General features: G+C 47.9%; 1 protein-coding gene and 1 long non-coding RNA gene across 2 annotated transcripts in view; both read left to right on the forward strand.

Annotated features, from left to right (window-relative positions):
- Window positions 1-20,489, forward strand: part of LOC138967320 (guanine nucleotide exchange factor C9orf72-like) — a 36,653-nt gene that overhangs the window by 13,541 nt on the left and 2,623 nt on the right. The window contains exons 6-9 of the mRNA XM_070339853.1: window positions 9,157-9,273; window positions 9,916-10,103; window positions 11,821-11,884; window positions 18,407-18,516. Of these exons, the coding sequence (XP_070195954.1) occupies window positions 9,157-9,273; window positions 9,916-10,103; window positions 11,821-11,884; window positions 18,407-18,516 (479 nt within the window). The remainder of the gene's footprint in view (window positions 1-9,156; window positions 9,274-9,915; window positions 10,104-11,820; window positions 11,885-18,406; window positions 18,517-20,489) is intronic.
- Window positions 5,490-8,580, forward strand: LOC138967321 (uncharacterized). Its single transcript, XR_011455914.1, has 2 exons — window positions 5,490-6,405; window positions 7,204-8,580. It is a non-coding gene; the product is annotated as an uncharacterized lncRNA (long non-coding RNA).

Below are 20,489 nucleotides of genomic sequence, written 5' to 3' on the forward strand. Positions count from 1 at the left end.
CGGACCACCCGACCACCTCTGTTGGTCCGGGTGGTCTGGCACCGAACCGGAACACACCGGACCACCGGACCTACGGGTCCGGATGGTACGGTACGGGACCAGTGGTCCGGTCGGGACCGGACCACCCGACCACCTCTGTTGGTCCGGGTGGTCTGGCACCGAACCGGAACACACCGGACCACCGGACCTACGGGTCCGGATGGTACGGTGTTTCCACGTCCGGACCGAACCACCCGAACACTTTTGTGGGTACGGATGGTTCTGTGCCGAACGGGACCTCCGGATGGTACGGGACCGGACCGGACCACCGGACCGGAACACCGGACCACTCGACCGGACCGGACCGGAACACCGGACCACCCGACCGGACCGGATCGGCACCCCCGACCGGACCGGACCATTTCTTTTCTGATCAGACCCGATGGGTCCCTGTTCAGTCTATAAATGGCGGGGGTTCGTTGGCTGAACTGACCCAACAGTCGAAGGGTTTTTGTTGTTCTCTCCCTTCGGCTGCTGGAGACGTTTCGTCTTTGGGGCAGGGGTCTTCGCGGCCTCTTGCTTCAGTGGGCGTTTCGTCACAGCCTACTTCATCACTTTCGGCTCCTCCCCCTCAAGCTTCCTACACTCCTGCTGTTGAGGAGTTGTCGGGAAGTGAAGAGGAGAGTGAGTCGGAGGACGATGGGGAGGAGGATCAGGGTCGCCCTGAGGTTAACACTGATCCTCTACCCTTGCCGGTTTCTGATGGAACTTCCGAAGCTATGCTTCGTACTTTCCAACAGTACATGACAGACATCACGCGGCGTCTTGACGCCACGGATGCCTCTCTTAAGCGTCTGTCGTCAATGTTCCCAACCCTTCGGTTGACACACAGGACGTGGAGTCTGAGGACGAGAGGCAGGAGGCTCTCCCTCGCACAGCTAGAAGGACGTTTGAACAGTTTCAGGACGTCCTTCCCTCCGACGCCCTCTCGTCCTTGGAGTCCGCTTCGGCCCGGGCGCGGGAGGCACACGCCGCGTCTGCCGGCGGCTCGTTTTATGAACGATCCGGCCGCCAGCAATTCGCGTTCCACCCTAGTCTTAGTGCCACGGTGGAAGCGGCAGCACATCGCCTGAGGAGTACAGATTCACGTGCGAACGCGACCTATGTTCCTCGGGAGGACGCGGATTCAGTGCCGTGCTTTCCTTCGGGAGGCGCACCTCCACTGTTTCCTCGTGTCCAATCTGTTTCGTCCCTCCCTTTTCCCTTTGACTCTCGAACTCTCCCTTTCCAGACTTCGAGTGTTCAGGGTGGGGCTGACGGTGATGTGTTCGTTGGGGAGGTGCCTTCGGTCAAGAAGGTGGAACTGAGCTCTGCTTCGTTCCACAATCTTGAGGCCACCGTTTCTTCCATTGTCGAGGCCCAATCACAGGCCTTGACATGGATGAGCACGCTGTCCACACTGTTGGACCCTCCCGATCGGGCAGAGTCCGATTCCACTCGGGTCCTTGACACGGTTCGAGTGGATCGGGCTTTGCATGCCGTGCGATCGTGCGTGACGACTGCGGCAGAATTGGCCATTGGAACACGGGTCCACTTGTTGGCCCTGTTCCGTGATCATTTTCTGGCTACTTCTTTAGTGCCTCCGGATATGAGGAAGAGTCTGAGGAACACGTTTCCTCAGCCTTCTTCCCTTTTTCATCCGGGCACTGTCCGTTCTGTGGTGGAGTCCACACGCCAGAGGAACACTGATTCTCTGATGGTTGGCCTCGCTGCTTCGGCGACGTCGGCGGGGAGTAAGAGAAGTGCTACAGTCACCTCCAGCTCCCAGCCTCAGAAGAAGAAGAAGAAGAAGCCAGTTTCACTGCCTCCTTCTTCCTCCTCTCAGGCGCCTGTCGCGTTCCCCCCTGCGGCCCCGGCTTCTCGTGCTCCCAAGCGCAAGAAGAAGGGTGCTCAGACAGGTAAGGGTAAGCAGCACCACCAGGGGGGTGGTCGCAAGCCTGCGCCTGCCCGCCAGCAGAATTTTCAGTGAGTCCCGGCCCTACGTTGACGCCCCCTCAAGTTGCCCCTCTTTCGTCCGTCGGTTCCCTTTTTCGGGCCCGCGACATGTGGGGCAGACTGGTCTCCAACCAGTTTATCTTGAGGGTGGTGGGGTCGGGGTTTTCTCTACCGCTGTCGTCACAACCTCCATTGTCCGCTCTACCTTTGACGTTCCCCCCTCCTCGAGACCCTGCCAGATGGCAGGCTCTTCAAGACGAGGTGAACTCGTTGGTCGAGAAGAAGGCTGTCTACCCCCTTTCTCAGCCTTCTCCGGGGTTCTACTCCCGCCTGTTCACCGTCCCCAAAAAGGACGGCAGGTTCAGGCCGGTGTTGGACCTCTCCACCTTGAACTTGTACCTTCGCAGGTGCAAGTTCAAGATGGAAACCCCTTCGTCGGTCCGGTTGGCCATCCGGCCAAACGATTGGGCCACGTCTGTGGACCTCCAGGATGCTTACTTCCACATCCTGGTGGCCCCGGGGTACCGACATCTGCTCCGGTTTGTTTGGGAGGGCACAGTGTTCGAGTTTCGGGCCCTCCCATTCGGCCTGTCCTTGGCCCCGCTGATTTTTACAAAGGTGGTCAAGGAGCTGGCGGCGTTGGTCAGAGCTCAGGGTGTGCGTCTGCGTCAATATTTGGACGATTGGCTCACCCTGGCCCAGTCTCGCGATCAATGCCTCCAACACACCCGGCAGGTCCTGGACCGGACCCATGCTTTGGGGTTCCAGATACAGTGGCACAAGTCGGACCTCGTGCCAGCCCAGCAGTTTTGCTACTTGGGGATGGCGTTCGACACAGTGCTTTACACTGTGTCTCCCTCCCCGGACAGAATCCTCTCCCTGAGGCGAAAGATCCTCTCCATTCAGGCTTGCCGCGCTGTTCCTCACAGACGGCTGGCGGAACTGTTGGGTTCCATGGAGTCTGTCGCTCTGCTGCTGCCCCTTGCAAGGCTACACAAACGTCCCCTGCAACGGGCAGTAGCAGATCGGACTTCCAGGCCTCTCGATTACACCGAGTTGGTCCAGATCGGGCCTTGGTTTCACGAGGCTGTAGTCCAATGGCTGGACCCGATCTGGCTCAACTCTGCGGTGCCTATCCAACCGAGACGGCCGTCTCTCTTCCTGTACACCGACGCTTCTACGCAGGGTTGGGGGGCCCACCTGGACCTGCACGAGGCCCAGGGGGTCTGGACCCAGGAGGAGTCCCTCCTACACATCAACTTTCTAGAGTTGGAGGCGGTTCGTCGGGCTCTGCTGGAGTTTCGCCTCCTGATTCGGGATCAGGATGTGTTGGTCCACGGGGACAACACCACATGCCTAGCTTACCTTCGTCACCAGGGGGGCACCAATTCTCGGTCCCTCTCCCTGTTAGCGGAGGAGATTCTGCTCTGGTGCCAGACCAATCAGGTCCGGATGTCAGTCCAATTCGTTCCGGGGAAACTGAACGCCCTGGCCGACATTCTCAGTCGGGGCGATCAGGTTCTCCCCACAGAATGGACCATCGCTCACAACGTTCTACGGCGTCTGTGGGCAAGGTGGGACCGTCCTCTGATCGATCTGTTCGCAACTCGATTCAGCGCTCGGCTTCCCAGGTACGTCAGCCCCTTTCGAGACACGAATGCGTTCCACGTGGACGCATTCACTCTCTCGTGGAGGCTCCTCGATGCTTACGCCTATCCCCCGACATCTCTGATTCCGAGGGTACTGGCAAAGTATCTGCAGGAACGGCCAAGACTGATTTTGGTCGCGCCTTACTGGCCAACAGCTCCGTGGTTTCCAGATCTTCGCGGTCTCACCCACGTAGACCCTCTACCTCTGAATCTGGACGGGGGAAGTCTGCTCCAGCCTCGATCAGGCCTCCCTCATCCACGTCCAGAGAGTCTGTGCTTGACCGCATGGCTCTTGTGCGCTCCAAACTGCTTGCACTAGGATTGCACAAGAGTTCAGTAGAGTTTTCCTTGAACGCTAAGAGGCGATCAACTAATCAGCTCTACGACTTACGCTGGAGAGCTTGGGCCTCCTTCGCCTTGTCCAAGGGGATAAAGCCGCTTTATCCCTCAACACAGGACTTGGCCAACTTTCTGGTGGAAGTGTATCAAAAGAAGAGTCTTTCTTCTAAGACTCTTCTTGGATACAAATCTGCCATCACTTCCACGATTGCGGCTGCTACTGGTCGCAGACCTGAACACTTGATCAGTTCCTCCCTCATTGCTAATGTCCTTTCGGGTATTAGCAATGCAGCGGTGTCTAAACCTCGGGTTTCATTTCCCAAGTGGGATGTCTTCCTGGTTCTCAAACTCCTGCGTAGCAAGGAGTTTGAACCCCTGGCAGGCATTAGTATCAAGTTCCTGACTTTTAAGACTGTGTTCCTCATCGCTTTAGCCACTTGCCGTAGACTCAGTGGTATTCAAGCTTTGAGTGGTCTGGAATTTGACATTGAGTTCACCACACATCAGGTGACGTTGGCTTTCCTACCAGACTTTCGAGCCAAGAATCAGAATGCCTCGGAGTTGTCCAAACCAGTAGTCATTCAAGCCTTGGCTCCCACTCTTGAACATGATGACCCTGATCGCTTCCTCTGCCCAGTACGTGCCCTTAGAGTGTACCTGGATAGAACACGTAGCTTTCGGTCTTCTAAGCGGTCACTGTTTGTCTCGCTTAATCCGAAGTACCAATCGGATATTTCTAGACAAACTTTAGCTCGTTGGCTGACCTTGCTTATCAAACAGGCTTATGTTCATGCTCAAGTGGATGTGGTCCCTGACATCAGGGCACACGAGATTCGGGCTATCGGCTCCTCGTTGGCGCACGTGCGGGGTGCCTCGCTCCAAAGCATAATGGCGGTCGCGTTCTGGAAGACTCCAGCCACGTTTATTAACCACTATATGCGAGACTTTTCCAGTCTCAGGCTTGACCAGTCGTATGGCATTGCCAAAGCAGTGGTTGCCAGCATGGTCACGTCAGTCTAAGGTATTTTTCTTGGGTATATTTTCTTTTACGGTAGTACTGTTCGAAAATTGCCTGGGTATCTTAATCCTTGGATTTAAGTGATTTTGATTAAGGAGTTTAATACTCTACATATCACCCTCACACCACTCTGGTATTCTGTGCAAGAATAGTACTGTCGAGGTAAGTGTTATATTGACTGTAAGGCTTCTTTTTAAGCCTACTGTCTATATGATACTTACCGAGACAGTACTATTAGAGTTTCCCTCCCGCCTCCCCTCTTGATATGTTATGGGCTTTTTGAGGGTCTGCAGCTCATAAAGAAAGAGGACGCGCCACCTACATCCTGTAAGGGGGAAGCACTCAGACAGTGCTTGGGATCCACGGTGGCGCATGGTTATGGGAGATAATTGTACCCACGCAGCGTTTTGTCCAATTTTTTCGGCCTATAATAGATAATGTGCAAGAATAGTACTGTCTCGGTAAGTATCATATAGACAGTAGGCTTAAAAAGAAGCCTTACAGTTTGCTTCATGGTAACATTTGAATTATAATTGTGCATTATGTTACATGCAGTAAAAACGTGCATGCAAGTAACTTAACATGACAAATGCATGTTATGTACCTGCAGTCATACTGACATTTTCAAATGGCATTGCTAAGATGAACTCAGGATTTCATTGACTGGTTCAATCCCACTTTGAAAGGTGACTGGATGGAAACAGTCAACAATTTTGCTTTTCAAACTGTTTAATGCTTCAAAATAGATTAAAGGTGTTTGCATGTAACATGACACCATAGGTTTTGTGTAAAGTTACTTTCAAATGTATCTTGAAGAATTTCACATTTTTGTGCACACTAATTGCACACTATAATGTTCAAAGAGTGGATCATTTAGTACAAGCATTTTTTTTAAACATGTGTTTGAATGTCACATAACACAAACATAATCATAGACTAAGGGATTATTCAGTGTTAAGTTACATGTATGAGTAAAAATTGCCGTCAACATAGTTTATTATCTTTTCTTTCTTTTCTGTGGATGCTTTTTTTTTAAGGCTGCTTAACAACCAAGATATGGTTTAATGCAGGTCAACAAACAAACAAAAACCCACTTAATCTATTGCTTGAATGTAACTTTACTCGGTAAAAACAAAAATTCACAAAGAAGGTGAGTGTTTTCAGACTAAGAGTGAATAATTATGAGTTTTAACAGTATGTGTTTGAATCACAATGTAACATAACACACACATGATCAACAGCATTAGGAATGCTATTTCAGGACACAAAAAAGTTTGTTTCAATCATCGGTCCAGCATTTAATTTTTTTTAAATTTTCTTCCTTCCCTGGACACTATCAAATGAGACAACATCCAGTGAAGTTTGCAGAACAGAGTGGTGTGGACTCAGCTGACAATACTTATACTGTGACCTGCATTTCCAGGGGTAAGAGTAACAAGGACTTCAATACATTCAGGAAGAAATTGTGAGAATTGAGGCACTGGGGATTTATTTTTTTGTTTGTTTCAGTACCGATGATACTAGTTTTTGAGTCACTTGAGAAAAAGTGACTCTATGTAATCGGTCAGTGTTAGTCTGTCCGGCCGGCCGGCCGGCCGGCCGTCCGTAGACACCACCTTAACGTTGGACTTTTCTCGGAAACTATCAAAGCGATCGGGCTCATATTTTGTTTAGTCGTGACCTCCAATGACCTCTACACTTTAACGATGGTTTCGTTGACCTTTGACCTTTTTCAAGGTCACAGGTCAGCGTCAAAGGAAAAATTAGACATTTTATATCTTTGACAAAGTTCATCGGATGTGATTGAAACTTTGTAGGATTATTCTTTACATCAAAGTATTTACATCTGTAGCCTTTTACGAACGTTATCAGAAAAACAAGGGAGATAACTAGCCTTTTCTGTTCGGCAACACACAACTTAACGTTGGGCTTTTCTCGGAAACTATAAAAGTGACCGGGCTCAAATTTTATGTGAACGTGACTCATTGTGTTGTGAATAGCAATTTCTTCCTGTCCATCTGATGCCTCATATAATATTCAGAACTGCGAAAGTGACTCGATCGAGCGTTTGCTCTTCTTGTTGTTTAAATGTACACGAATATATTAACATGCATGGTAATTTATGTTTAATTCAATCAAATTGATGATTTTCATGAGATTTGTTATGTGGAACTGGTACGCTTTGAATATCACCTCGGAATTTCTTGTTATTTTGTGTTGCAGATTCAAGCCCTCATTGGTGATGGTGCAGAAGTACATTTCCTGAAGAAACAGCGTGAAAGCAAACAGACTTCTATGTGTAGCCCTTTGTTCCCATGCACTAAGATTTCTGAAGCTGTACTGTTGTCATGTATTTGTTTAGCATGAGGTCAACCAGCCTAGATGCATTCCCTCCATAATAAAAAAAAACAATAAAAAGTAATACGAGTGGGTGGAACGCTGTTTTGTTAATATTTCAAAACTGTCATTGATTTTCATGTATGCAGAGGCTCTTCTATTCCATCTGTCAGTGCCACATCTGTGGTTAGCAGCTTCATGTTTGTTTTTGAGTTCATGTTGTGCTGTTGTCTAGTTACAATCTGAAAGATAGGAAAGGCTGGTTGGTAGCAAAGTTTGGTTGGTAGGACATTTTTGGTTGTTGCCCAATGTTTTGTCTAACATTTGCTGTTTTGTTTGAGTATTTCTCTTTTGATTACTAAGGTGTAGCTGAAGTAATAACAAAAGTTGAATGGATATGTTTGCCTTTCCCTTATTCGGGATATTTTGTTTGTTGCCTAAAACTGGCTCTGAATCCACTTAAATTCAATTATTTCACTGTCTTAAGCACTCAATAGGTCATTCAATATTAAGAGAATGTTTTCTTCAATTACTAGTACGATTTAAGTGATTAAGAGGCTGTATAACAATTATTTCACCTTCAAATAGCACTAGTTGGTGTAAAGTTACTTGCATACGTCTTTTCTTGTTATTTATTCTTTCCCTTTATCACTTGGACTCACATTTTTGGATGTGAAATATGTTTATATCTATGTATTTACTTGTAGAACATTTAATTCTGGATGGATTTCTTTTTCTGGTGAAAAATGGGTAAGAAAAAGGATAGGTCACAGTGTTATGTTACATGCATGTATTGCTAGGTTTTCTATTTTATACATTAAAACGAGTAAAACAATTGTTGGGATACTTTAACCTTAATTAATACTTTAACTGAAGTATTTCATACCTTGACAATGTAGGAGCCTTTAATACAGTACATTTACTTAGTCATTTTACCTTGAAATTAGGAACGCCTGATGTTGTAAATGCATGGTGCATTATAACATAATTCAGAAATTGGAAAAATTAACTTTTTCTTCTTACAATTAAATATAAAGATAAGGCTTAACATATTTGAAGACTTTTTGTTTGTTTATTTTACTTAAATATGTTACTTTTTTAACATTGTGAGTCAAATGTTCTGCTTTGTGTAAAGTTACGTACGTGCAACAGTTACATGCAGTTTTCAATACTGTATCAGACTAGAACACTGTTGTTATGATTTAATCATTGAAAGTACACTTGTAGCAGGCTGTTAAAGTTAAATAAAGACCTGGAATTAAACTGGATTTGTTTTAAGTTGATGTTGATTGAAAGGGTCACGGTGTTACCGTTACATGCAAACCAAATACATTTTCTTCAAATACTACTCAGTAAATAGCCCATTTGAAATTTCTTTTGGTAGGAAGTATCAAGATAACTATATGCTCCAATTTAAGTAAAAAAGATTGTTTTATGACAAAATTATATTTGTCATGCTCATGTCACAGAGACTGGACACTATTCTGTACTCTTGACCACATACAAAAACCTGGAGAAAAAAAATCAGGTCTTAAAAAGGAGGTAATTTTTAAATGGAGGGTATTTTACAGAGGTTATGAATTGGAAAAATGAGAAATTAAAGTCTTAAAGAATGTAGGGGGGGGGGGGGGGGTGTTCCACTGTTCTGATAGCAAGTTTTGTCAACGATGTTTAGGTAAGTTCATTATCAGTATCATAAGTGTTTGTCTGTCTGTCGACTGAAAAGACCACTGGGTCGACGTACTGTAAATTTAACGTTTTGTTTTGTCAATAATTAAACGTTTCAACAATCTACCATTCTTGTTTTGTGATTGTGAAAATGATTATTTGTCTGATCAGGTGATCCACACTTTGGCCCTGTTCAGCTGGGAATCAGAGCGTGCCTGCTCTCGACAGGTGACGGAGGAGAAACAATGGCCGTATGCCCATGACCTTCACATCCAGGGCATCTTGAAGGTACAGTGGCATGCACGGCCCATGTCAGGCCCCTCTGATGGGATTTAAATGTTAAATTTTGTGATTTTCATGTTTTGTTTTGTCATAAATTTAATGTTCCACTAAGTGTTGAGGCTGTTGCCACCCGGCTCCTTAGGTTGTATTTAGTTCCAAAGAAAACCGAAAAATTTAAGTTTTTTATTAAACAAAAATAATGAACAGCGTACTGGACATGCAGTTTGACAAAAAATGTGACTATAACCTTTAGCTTGAACTGTGGTTAAAAACTAAAACTTAAAGTGATGTTTTTTTGTGTTATATCTTTTTTGATAACATTGTACTGTTATTTTCTTCTGTCTCTTCTCATAACACAGTAGTGTTACTTCACATATTCTTCACATTTCTGCGTCTTACTTGTTTCTTTTCATCTTATCACAACTCTCAATGCAGTGGGAAAAAGTTTCACCCATGGTTCTTCTAATCTTTTCCCATAGCGCAAAGACGGGTCTGATGACATTGCAATGTTGCTTTTTCCATCTCTTCTCATAAAACAGTACTGTTCATTTCTTCAGATTTCTGTGTCTGACTTGTTTCTGTTAATCTTAACACAACCCTCAATGCAGTGGGGAAATGTTACATCCATCTTCAAATCTTTTCCTGCAGCACAAAGACGGGTCCTACGATCTCCCCTTGCGTGATCTCCTCTACAGTAAGTTCCCAAGCACCATCATAGACGTGCAGAAGCGAGACGTCAAACAGTCAAGCTCCATCAGCGATCATCCGCACCTTAGTCAGACGGCCGCCGTGGAAGAGTTGACTCAGCTTTACACTGACAGAGCCCACCAGCCCAGGTAACTGTCGGATATTTTCCGCGTACAGTGGAACCGCCCTTTTAAAACAAAAAAAGTCTTTGAAAATCAGGTTTAAAATCAAGCGTATCTTAAAATTTTAAATTAAACATTTTAATCTACAGAGGATATTAACAAAAAATCTGACAAAACAGGGTCTTAAACAGTAGGGAGTCTAAAATTAGGGGGTCTTAAAAGGGGGGTTTCAGTGTGCTTGGGGCTCACCCAGTTACTGGTATGATGTTCTTTAGTATTAACACACATTTTGTTCAGTATGAAATATAGTTTAGTTTTCTCTATTTTCCTCCCTTTCTTTTCCTTCCCATTTTACATCTTAAGTTATCAGGCATTTTCTTGGTGACAGACATTTACAGTAGCCACAAATATATCTTGTTAGATGATAAAACGCACTCTTGCAAAGAATCACGAGCTTATGTGTAAGTTTCAGTCCATGAACGAAGAAGAAGAAGAGGTCAAAAGTGTAGCACGGACGGCTAATACTAGATCATTCTAAATCAGTCACTAGACACTAGTTCAAAAAGATTAGATGCTTTACTCTCTTGATTGACGCATGTGCAGTAATCACACACACACACACACACACACACACACAAACACACAAACACACTCACAAACAAACAAACACACACACACACACGCACACACAACACACACACACACACACACACACACACACACACACACACACACACACACACACACACACACACACACACACACACACACACACACACACACACACACACACACACACACACACACACACACACACACACACACACACACACACACACACACACACACACACACACACACACACACACACACACACACACACACACACACACACACACACACACACACACACACACACACACACACACACACACACACACACACACACACACACACACACACACACACACACACACACACACACACACACACACACACACACACACACACACACACACACACACACACACACACACACACACACACACACACACACACACACACACACACACACACACACACACACACACACACACACACACACACACACACACACACACACACACACACACACACACACACACACACACACACACACACACACACACACACACACACACACACACACACACACACACACACACACACACACACACACACACACACACACACACACACACACACACACACACACACACACACACACACACACACACACACACACACACACACACACACACACACACACACACACACACACACACACACACACACACACACACACACACACACACACACACACACACACACACACACACACACACACACACACACACACACACACACACACACACACACACACACACACACACACACACACACACACACACACACACACACACACACACACACACACACACACACACACACACACACACACACACACACACACACACACACACACACACACACACACACACACACACACACACACACACACACACACACACACACACACACACACACACACACACACACACACACACACACACAGCTTTAGAGTTGGACAGCTCTTTTTTGCTTTGTTTATAGACAATTTGTTTTGAAACATACCTTCGGTATGACTTTACATGTATGTCAATCTGGGATTCTGGTTTTGAAGGCTTTTTTTTGTTGTTAACAGCTACACGGGAATGTTCCAGTCAGCAGATGTTCCAGAGACCCTGGTGAAAACTCTTCTCGATGAGGTATGGGCAGATTTGTTTTATTGTATTCATCGACATGTTCCTGAAATTAATGTTAGCAGCCATGTGCTTATGTCATTTATGTCATTTTGTAACTGTTTTCTCATAATAATTTCATGTAGGTTTAAGTGAATGTTCAGTAGTGGCATTAATGAAAGTGTGCGCTCTTTGTGGTGTGGTTAGGTGTGTCTAATTGTATAAGGCACAAAAAAAAATTAGGTCTGTTTACGGTAACATAGGGTGAAAAAATAGGGTCGGTAGGTCGGCTTTTTTTATTTTTTTTATTTATTTATTTATTATTATTTTTTTTTATCTCCCCTCTCTATGATGTTTCACAGTTCATTTCTTCTCATCAATCCCTGTTTTTGCCCAACATAACTATAAACAGTACTTTGAGCTTACCTCCCTTCTGTCGTCTGCTGTTTGAGCGCAAACAGCTCTATTTTGGATGCGTTTTTTTTTCTTTTTCAGACGATCCAAAAAAAAGATTAGGGTCTGGCCTAAAAACTAGGGTCGGTCGGGTTACCGTAAACAGACCTTTTTTTTTTTTGGCTTAAGAATAAGACTGACTTGAAACAATGAGTTAAATATGAATTAAATTACATATTATTACCCAACTCACATATAGCAATTAACTCTAGTTCAGTGCTGGTAACGCTGTACGCGTTCCCCTTGGTAACAAGGGAGACCACCCTAAAAAAGAGTGATCCATCCCATAATATCAGACCGATGTCCGGTCCAACATCCGTATGCGCACACGCCGCCATTTGTATCATTCTCTCTCAGCGGTTCAACTGGGAAGGACGCTCCTGATGTACGCTCCTGCTGTCTTCAGCATTTTGTCATAGTCTTTGGCTTTGGCATCTCCCCTTGGTCGTCGCCTAGCTGTTCACCTTTACCTACTTGTGTGGTGAGATCTTTCCGTTTTGTTATAACTTTAGCGACGTTTTTCGTCGCTCGTTTTGTACTTGTGAAATTTTTCTGAAATTGTTTTTCTTTGAAATTTTTCGTGAGTTCTTTCGCTATGGCGGAGGCTGCGCTTGTTGATAGCGTGAATAGGAAGCCTAGTTCGAGGCAGGTGCCTGACGATTCGCCTCCTAAACGTAGCTCGAGGAGAGAGAAGGGCGCAGGAAAATCCGCGTCTGTTTCTTCTGATTCAACTTCTGTTAAATCTCCCGTGTTAGCAGACGTCAGTTTAACTTCCGGTCAGGCTTGTTTACGTTCTGGCAAGAGTGGCGGTTCGCGCAAAAGAACTTCTTCTTCTGCTTCAGCTTCTGCTTCATCTTCAGATGGCTGCCCTGGGTTAGCGCCAGCTGAAGTTGCGTCTTTATTGTTGACTTTGAGCGCTCAAGTTTCGACACTTGCGTCGGAATTATCTTCCACTAGGGAGGAATTACGTGCGCTTCCGTCGGGTGTTTCTGATGTTCTCTCTTTAGCACAGTTACGGCAGTCTCCTGCAGTTCCGGCTTCGACTTCCGTTCAGCCTTCGGCGACTGTGACTCGGGCGGATGTCCATGCTTCGCAGGATGGGAGTACCAAGTTGGTGTCTCTTCTGAATGTGACACCAGTACAAGGTATGTCTACACCGCTTGCCGGTGTGCGAGCTCAGGGGGCTCTCTCTGGCGATGGATGTCGTGAGAGTTCTTATGAGCAGCGAAAGGACGAGCGCCTCCGTACGTCTCTTTATGAGAATATCGGGGACCGTTTTAGTCCTCTTCCGCCCAGGGGGCAGGAAGTGGTCGGTTCTGCCGACGATAAACGGTCTGATGTTCTGCCTCCTGGCTCCGAGCTTGATCTCGAGTCGGAGTGTAGGGCGGAAGACGGGGATGCCTCAGTGGTAGAGGATTCCCAACTGAATTTGCCCGCGAAGCTGTCAGCCGCAGTGGCGCTGGCGGCGGAAACGGCGTTCAGGTACTTTCCGGAAGGGGTGGTGAAGGACAAGGCTCAGCTTCACCCACCTCGCTCTGCTTTTGACGATTTCCGGAGTGCACAGGAGCAACGGCCTCGCTTCCGCTTCCGGGAATCGTCAACTATTGCCTATGAGATGGCTAACGTCTTGTGTGGTAAACGCAAACCGGCGGTGCCGTTGTTGGTTCAGCACGGCGAGGCCCCGGAAGACGTCGTCTCTTGGCTGGCTCAGCCTGGGGCTCGGGCTGCTTCCGGTGTTCCGAAGTTCAAGCTTACCCCTTATCCTTTGGATCTGATGGACTCTTTTGCTCTGCCGTCAGGGGCACTTCCGGTGACGCCGGAACTTGCTGCTTTGAGAGAAGACGGGTACAGTAGGGATAGAGTTGTCCCATGTACTGACGGTTCTCTCGCGGCTGTGGAGGAAGTTGGAAGGTCTTTGCTGGAACTCACGTCAGTGTCGGAGTCTCTGCAAAGGTCTTTGTCCAGATCGATTGCCACATCTCTTGATCCTTTTGAATTTCGGTTCGATGCGTCGCCGACAGATGTTTCCACACTGCTGGCTACTCTGGGCAAGGTGACTAGAGAACAGGTTGCTTTGTCTGCCCGGCTGTATACTCACGCAGTTCTGTCAAGGAGGTCAGCCTTCTTGTCGGGGTCCAGATTTCGGGACACCGCGACTGTGGAGCGGCTGAAGGTCTCCCCTTTTGCTGAGGGGTCTCTCCTAGGGCAGGCGTCTTTCGATGCACTCCAGAAAGAGACGCAGGACGCGCGGGATGTAGCGATCGCGCGTTTGGCTTCACAGGGCTTCCAGAAGCCTCAGGGCAAGTCTCAGACTCAGGCGTTTTCTTCCGCTAAGCCTCAGACATCTTCGTCAGGTGGTGGGAAGGCCCAGAAGCAGTCATCCTCCTCCAGGGGTAGGGGGCGTGGAGCTCCATACCCTAAGAGGGGTCAGTCTTTCGGGGGTTCCAGGGGGTCGGGGCGTAAGCCTCACCACCAATGAAACTTCCCCGAACAACACATCCCGGTGGCCCCCGCGCTAGTTGTGGCGGGCGGCCCGTCCAGGGCCCTTTCTTCCTGGCTGCAACTGGTGGCCAGCAAGTGGGTCACGGGGATAGTGTGTTCGGGGTTCCGGCTTCTCTGGTCAGGGCAGAAGGCTCCCCTGGTCAGGATAATCCCGCCCTGCAGGGCGCCAAAGGATTGGGTGGCACGGAACGCAGTCCAGGAGGAGGTCTCGGCTCTGCTGCTCAAGGGAGCTATAGAGGAGGTCTTGGACGCGCGGTCCCCGGGGTTTTACGGCAGACTTTTCGTAGTGCCAAAAGCCTCGGGGGCGTGGAGGCCGGTGTTAGATCTTTCTCCTTTGAACAAGTTTCTGAGAGTAATCAAGTTTACCATGGAAACTCCAACCTCGGTTCGGGAGGCCTTACGGCCGGGAGATTGGGCAACGTCGATCGATCTTACTGACGCTTACTTTCACGTCCTCATACATGTCGCGGACAGGAAGTGGCTTCGCTTCCCTTGGGGCGGCAAAGCTTACCAGTTCAGGGCTCTGCCGTTCGGCCTGTCTTTAGCTCCGTGGATTTTCACGATTGTGGTCAGGCAGCTTTGCGCTCTTGTGAGACAGGAAGGCATCCGTCTCAGAGCATACCTGGACGATTGGTTAATCCTTCACCAGAACAGGGGGCTTTGCGAGGCTCATACGCACAGGGTGCTGAGTCGGGCGGCACAGCTGGGTTTCTCTGTCAACCTGACAAAATCCGAGTTGGAACCATCCCAGACGTTTACTTACCTGGGCATGGAATTCGACACACTTCGGTGGTCTGTCCGTCCGTCTCAAAGGCGGATCGACAAACTTCAGGGTCTGATTCGGTCTCTCTACGGAGAGAATCACGCCAGTGCAAGGGTTCTGACTTCGGTTCTGGGTCAGATGGAATCCATGGCTTCCCTCATTCCGTTGGGCAGGGTTCACAAGAGGCCTTTTCAGGCCTCCCTGCAGTCAAGGTGGGATCAGACATCCCAGGACTGGAGTGTTCCGATCGCACTGGGAACTTGGTTTCAGCAGACCACAGGCATTTGGCTTCGTCCGGATTTGTTCCGGGGTGTTCCCATTGTTCGTCCACCGCCGGAGAGAGAGCTGTTTACGGACGCATCTCTGACGGGGTGGGGTGCTCATCTGGACGAGCACATGGTTTCGGGAGTTTGGGATTGCTCTCAGGCCTCCCTATACATATCAATGTACTGGAGTTGGAGGCCGTTTCCCTGGCGCTTCTAGCGTTCAAGCCTTTCCTGGAGGGCAGTCATGTACGTCTTCACACCGACAACATGTCTGTGGCGTCGTATGTGAACAAGCAGGGGGGGACTCGGTCTCACAGTCTTTCCGACATTGCATGTCGCATTCTCAAGTGGTGTCACGCCCAGCACATTCTGTTGTCAGCAGTGTACTTGAAGGGCAGTCTGAACGTCCTTGCAGACACTTTGAGCAGAGGGGACAGGATTGTTCATTCAGAGTGGACTCTCACACACCAGTCTTTGCAGCGGCTTTGGTCGCAGATCGACAAGCCCAAGATAGATCTCTTTGCGACGAGGTTTTCGGCGAGACTGCCTCTCTTTGTGTCCCCCTTCCCGGATCCTCTGGCCTGGAAGGTGAATGCTCTGGAAGTGGATTGGTCAGATCTTCCGGCGTATGCCTTCCCTCCGTTCTGCCTCTTAGGCAAAGTCCTCAGGAAAGTGGACTTGGAGAAACCAGCGCTGGTTCTGGTCGCTCCTCTGTGGCCAAGCCAGCACTGGTTTCCCGACCTACTGCGTCTAGCAGTTCGGCCCCCAATCCCTCTCGCCCTGAAAAGAGGAGATCTCGTGCAGCCTCGGTCAGGCGTTCAGCACGAGAACCCACAGATCCTGGCCCTTCACGCGTGGATTCTGTCCGAAGCGCTTTGCGTAGGGCAGGGGCCTCTTCCCCTACTCTGAGATTCGTTGGACATGCGCATAGAAAATCGACTTCTTCGGTTTACTCATCGCACTGGGCCTCTTGGTCTAGGTGGTGCGCGCTTAACGGGGTTAAACCTCTTTCTCCTAGGTCTATTCATGTAGCCAACCATCTGTCTTGGTTGGCTGATCAGGGGGCTTCTCCCTCTTCTATTAGGGTTCGGAGGTCGGCGATCTCTTCGACCCTCGCGCAATTAGGCCACAAAATTTCGCTCGGAGGGGTTATCGCTAGTGTTATTAAGGGGGCTGCCCTTTTAGCAGCTCGTTCAAAATCGCTTCTCCCTGCATGGGATTTGTTCCTGGTCTTACGTTTCTTAGCCTCGGATGAGTTCGAGCCTCTTTTGTCAGCCACTTTGGCCGATTTGACGCGTAAGACTGTGTTTTTAACGCTTCTCTCTACTTCTAGGAGAGGTAGTGAGGTGCATTCTTTGTCGGGTTTAGACAAGGATATTGCGTTCGAGAAGGATGGTTCCATTTCTCTCAAATTTGTTCCCGGCTTTCTCGCGAAAAACCAGAAACCTGGCCAGCTTTCTCCAATCTTGCGCATTCCACCCTTGAGCAAGATTTTGGCTCCTGGAGATCCCGATATTGCAAATTGTCCTGTGAGAGCTCTCCGATGTTACCTGTCTCGAACTCGGCCTGTTAGGTCAGAAAGTCAAAAGCTTCTTTTCATATCTTTAAACACGGCTAGGTGTAAGGATATAGCGAAGGTGACTCTGGCCAAATGGATCTCCACTCTGATCAAACGAGCATATGCCTGGTGGCTAGTGCAGTCGGGTGATGCTAGGGCAGTGTTGCCTCTCACCGCGGCTAGAACCCATGAGGCGAGAGCCTGGGCATCCTCAGTGGCAGTTCTTCGGTCCGGCAAGCTAGCCGAGGTACTGGAAGCTGCGTATTGGCGCTCTGAGGACGTTTTCGTCAACTTTTACCTCAGAGACGTCGCTTCTGTCAGACAGGATGGAAGCTCCGCGCTGCCTGCCATGGTAGCGGCGGGACAGGTCCTGCGTGCCTAGTTTTGGTAAGTACCCACCACCTATAGTAGCAATCTGCTATATGTGAGTTGGGTAATAATATGTAATTTAATCCAAAATTTTAATAATAAATTTTCATTTAATTAATATACTTACCCAACTCACATCGTTTAAACCCTCCCGCCTCCCCGCTGTGGTGGTATTGGGTTCTAAAAAAGTAGTGAGTTGGGCTTCGTTCGAATGATACAAATGGCGGCGTATGCGCACGCATACGGATGTTGGACCGGACATCGGTCTGATATTATGGGATGGATCACTCTTTTTTAGGGTGGTCTCCCTTGTTACCAAGGGGAACGCGTACAGCGTTACCAGCACTGAACTAGAGTTAATTGCTATATGTGAGTTGGGTAAGTATATTAATTAAATGAAAATTTATTATTAAAATTTTGGATTATGCACAGTGGAGTGGAACTCCCTTAGCTTTTAAGACTTAATAAAATCTGCAAAAATCAGGCCTTAAAAGGGATTGAGTCTTTAAAGGGGTGTTCCGCTGTACAAGGTGTGAATACACTCACATTTTAGTAACCAGGGAACTGGACAGTCATTTTGTTTACATGTGGTCATTTTTGCTTTAATGAGGACTCATCAAAGTTTTCTCTTTTTCCAGTTGCACAAGTTGCCCGTCCAGAGCGGCATACGAGAGGCCTTTGTCACACAATTTATGCATCTTCTACAACGAAAAGCCCTGACTCTCGTTACACATGTAGAGGTTGAGTTGTAAGTCAATAATGAATGCTCTTTTTCTCTATCTCACTGTCTGTGTGTCTGAGCGGGTGTACAAACTCCTGTGTCTGTCTGTGTTGGATGTACAGCAGTCCCTGCAATGTACGGCCCCCGGCGTGAGCGGACACCTGACATGTACGGACACATTTGCTCGGCACGGAGTGTTTTCCTTCTATATTTGCCCCCCCTTAAACGGACACCTGCAAAACGTGGACACGGCCACTCATTTTCGGTCCCAACACTAGGTCATACCTCCAATGTACGGACAGACCATCGTCAAATTTTCACCACAACAAAATCGATAACAGAGCAGTCCGGCTCTTGGTACAAAGATCACAGCCGCAATGGCGTGATGACAGTCACTGATAACTTGAGTGCACATGTACCCATCAGAAGGGGGGAGGGGGGGGGGGGGGGTAGTTTTGGTCAGGAGTGGAGTACATGTATGCGAAGATGCCAACATGAAACTGCACTGTGCTCTTTATTATTCTTGTCTGTTGGACGTAATCAACAGAAACCACAGTCGATGAAGGTCCTGAGCGAAAGAGAGTGAAAAACCGGCCACAGTTCTCAGCATCGTGTGTCTGTGTGTAACCTCTTTCATTGACAAGATACTCTTGTTTCCCCTCAGCCTTGACCAGTGAGTCGGTTGCCTAATCTGTGAACCCTTCAGTTGTCTTGCTGTGTCAAAAGTTACGACACAGTCAACTGGTTTTGCTCTGAGTGAACAGTTGGAGCTGACCTCTCTGACCACAGCCCAACAGCACATGGCTGGAGGGAGTGAGAGAGAGAGAGAGAGGGAGGCGGCGGGGGGGGGGGGGGGGTGGAGGGGTAGCTGGCTAAACTCTGTGGGGTGTCCGGTGTCACTGAATGTCAGCAGGAAGAGCATTGGAGAGAAATAGATAGGTGTACTCTTCCACACAATTTCCAAGCATCAGTTGTCACGGCTTGGGGTAGGCATTAGTGAGGGAGAGTGGGAGCTGTGTTATGTACAGTGTATTTCCGACTGAAGAGTGAAAAGTCACTGCCATGCCACATGATCGGCATGCAGTCAATAAAGCCAGACAAGATGAAAATAAATTACATGATTATGACATGCAGCTCTATCTGCTGCTATTTATTCAAACTGGGTTTCAAGCTTATTCTTGCAAAGCATCTGCACACGCTCCTCTGTGCTGTGTTTGTGTGGCTGCTTTTGTATGTCAGTGCATGGTGAGTATGTTCACTGCCTTGAGGATTTATTTTATCTCTTCTTTTCAACACTTTTCATACAAATCATTTTTACAGAACGTTTAAAGAAGTATTAGGAGTTTATTGTTTAGTAGCTACAAGAAGTGATTAGCATATACTCAATCCTGTTGTTTGTGTGTCTCCGCTGTGTGAGTGTATGGGGGAGGGGGTGGTGTGGTCACCCCTCCCGTGACCGGACACCTGCAATGTACGGACAGTTTTGCTATGGCCCAAGGGTGTCCGTTCATGAGAGGGACTGCTGTAGATCATATCAAAAGCCAAAAAAACTTCTCAATGATGATATATATGAACGGGGCGGGGATGTAGCTCAGTCGGTAGCGCGCTGGATTTGTATCCAGTTGGCCGCTGTCAGCGTGAGTTCGTCCCCACGTTCGGCGAGAGATTTATTTCTCAGAGTCAACTTTGTGTGCAGACTCTCCTCGGTGTCCAAACACCCCCGTGTGTACACGCAAGCACAAGACCAAGTGCGCACGAAAAAGATCCTGTAATCCATGTCAGAGTTCGGTGGGTTATAGAAACACGAAAATACCCAGCATGCTTCCTCCGAAAGCGGCGTATGGCTGCCTAAATGGCGGGATAAAAACGGTCATACACGTAAAATTCCACTCGTGCAAACCACGAGTGCACGTGGGAGTTTCAGCCCACGAACGCAGAAGAAGAAGACGATATATATGAACACGAAGGTGCCAAGCTGCGTAAGTTAAAGATGCAAGTGT

This window comes from Littorina saxatilis, linkage group LG5 (assembly GCF_037325665.1).
Source record: "Littorina saxatilis isolate snail1 linkage group LG5, US_GU_Lsax_2.0, whole genome shotgun sequence".
NCBI lineage: Eukaryota > Metazoa > Mollusca > Gastropoda > Littorinimorpha > Littorinidae > Littorina > Littorina saxatilis.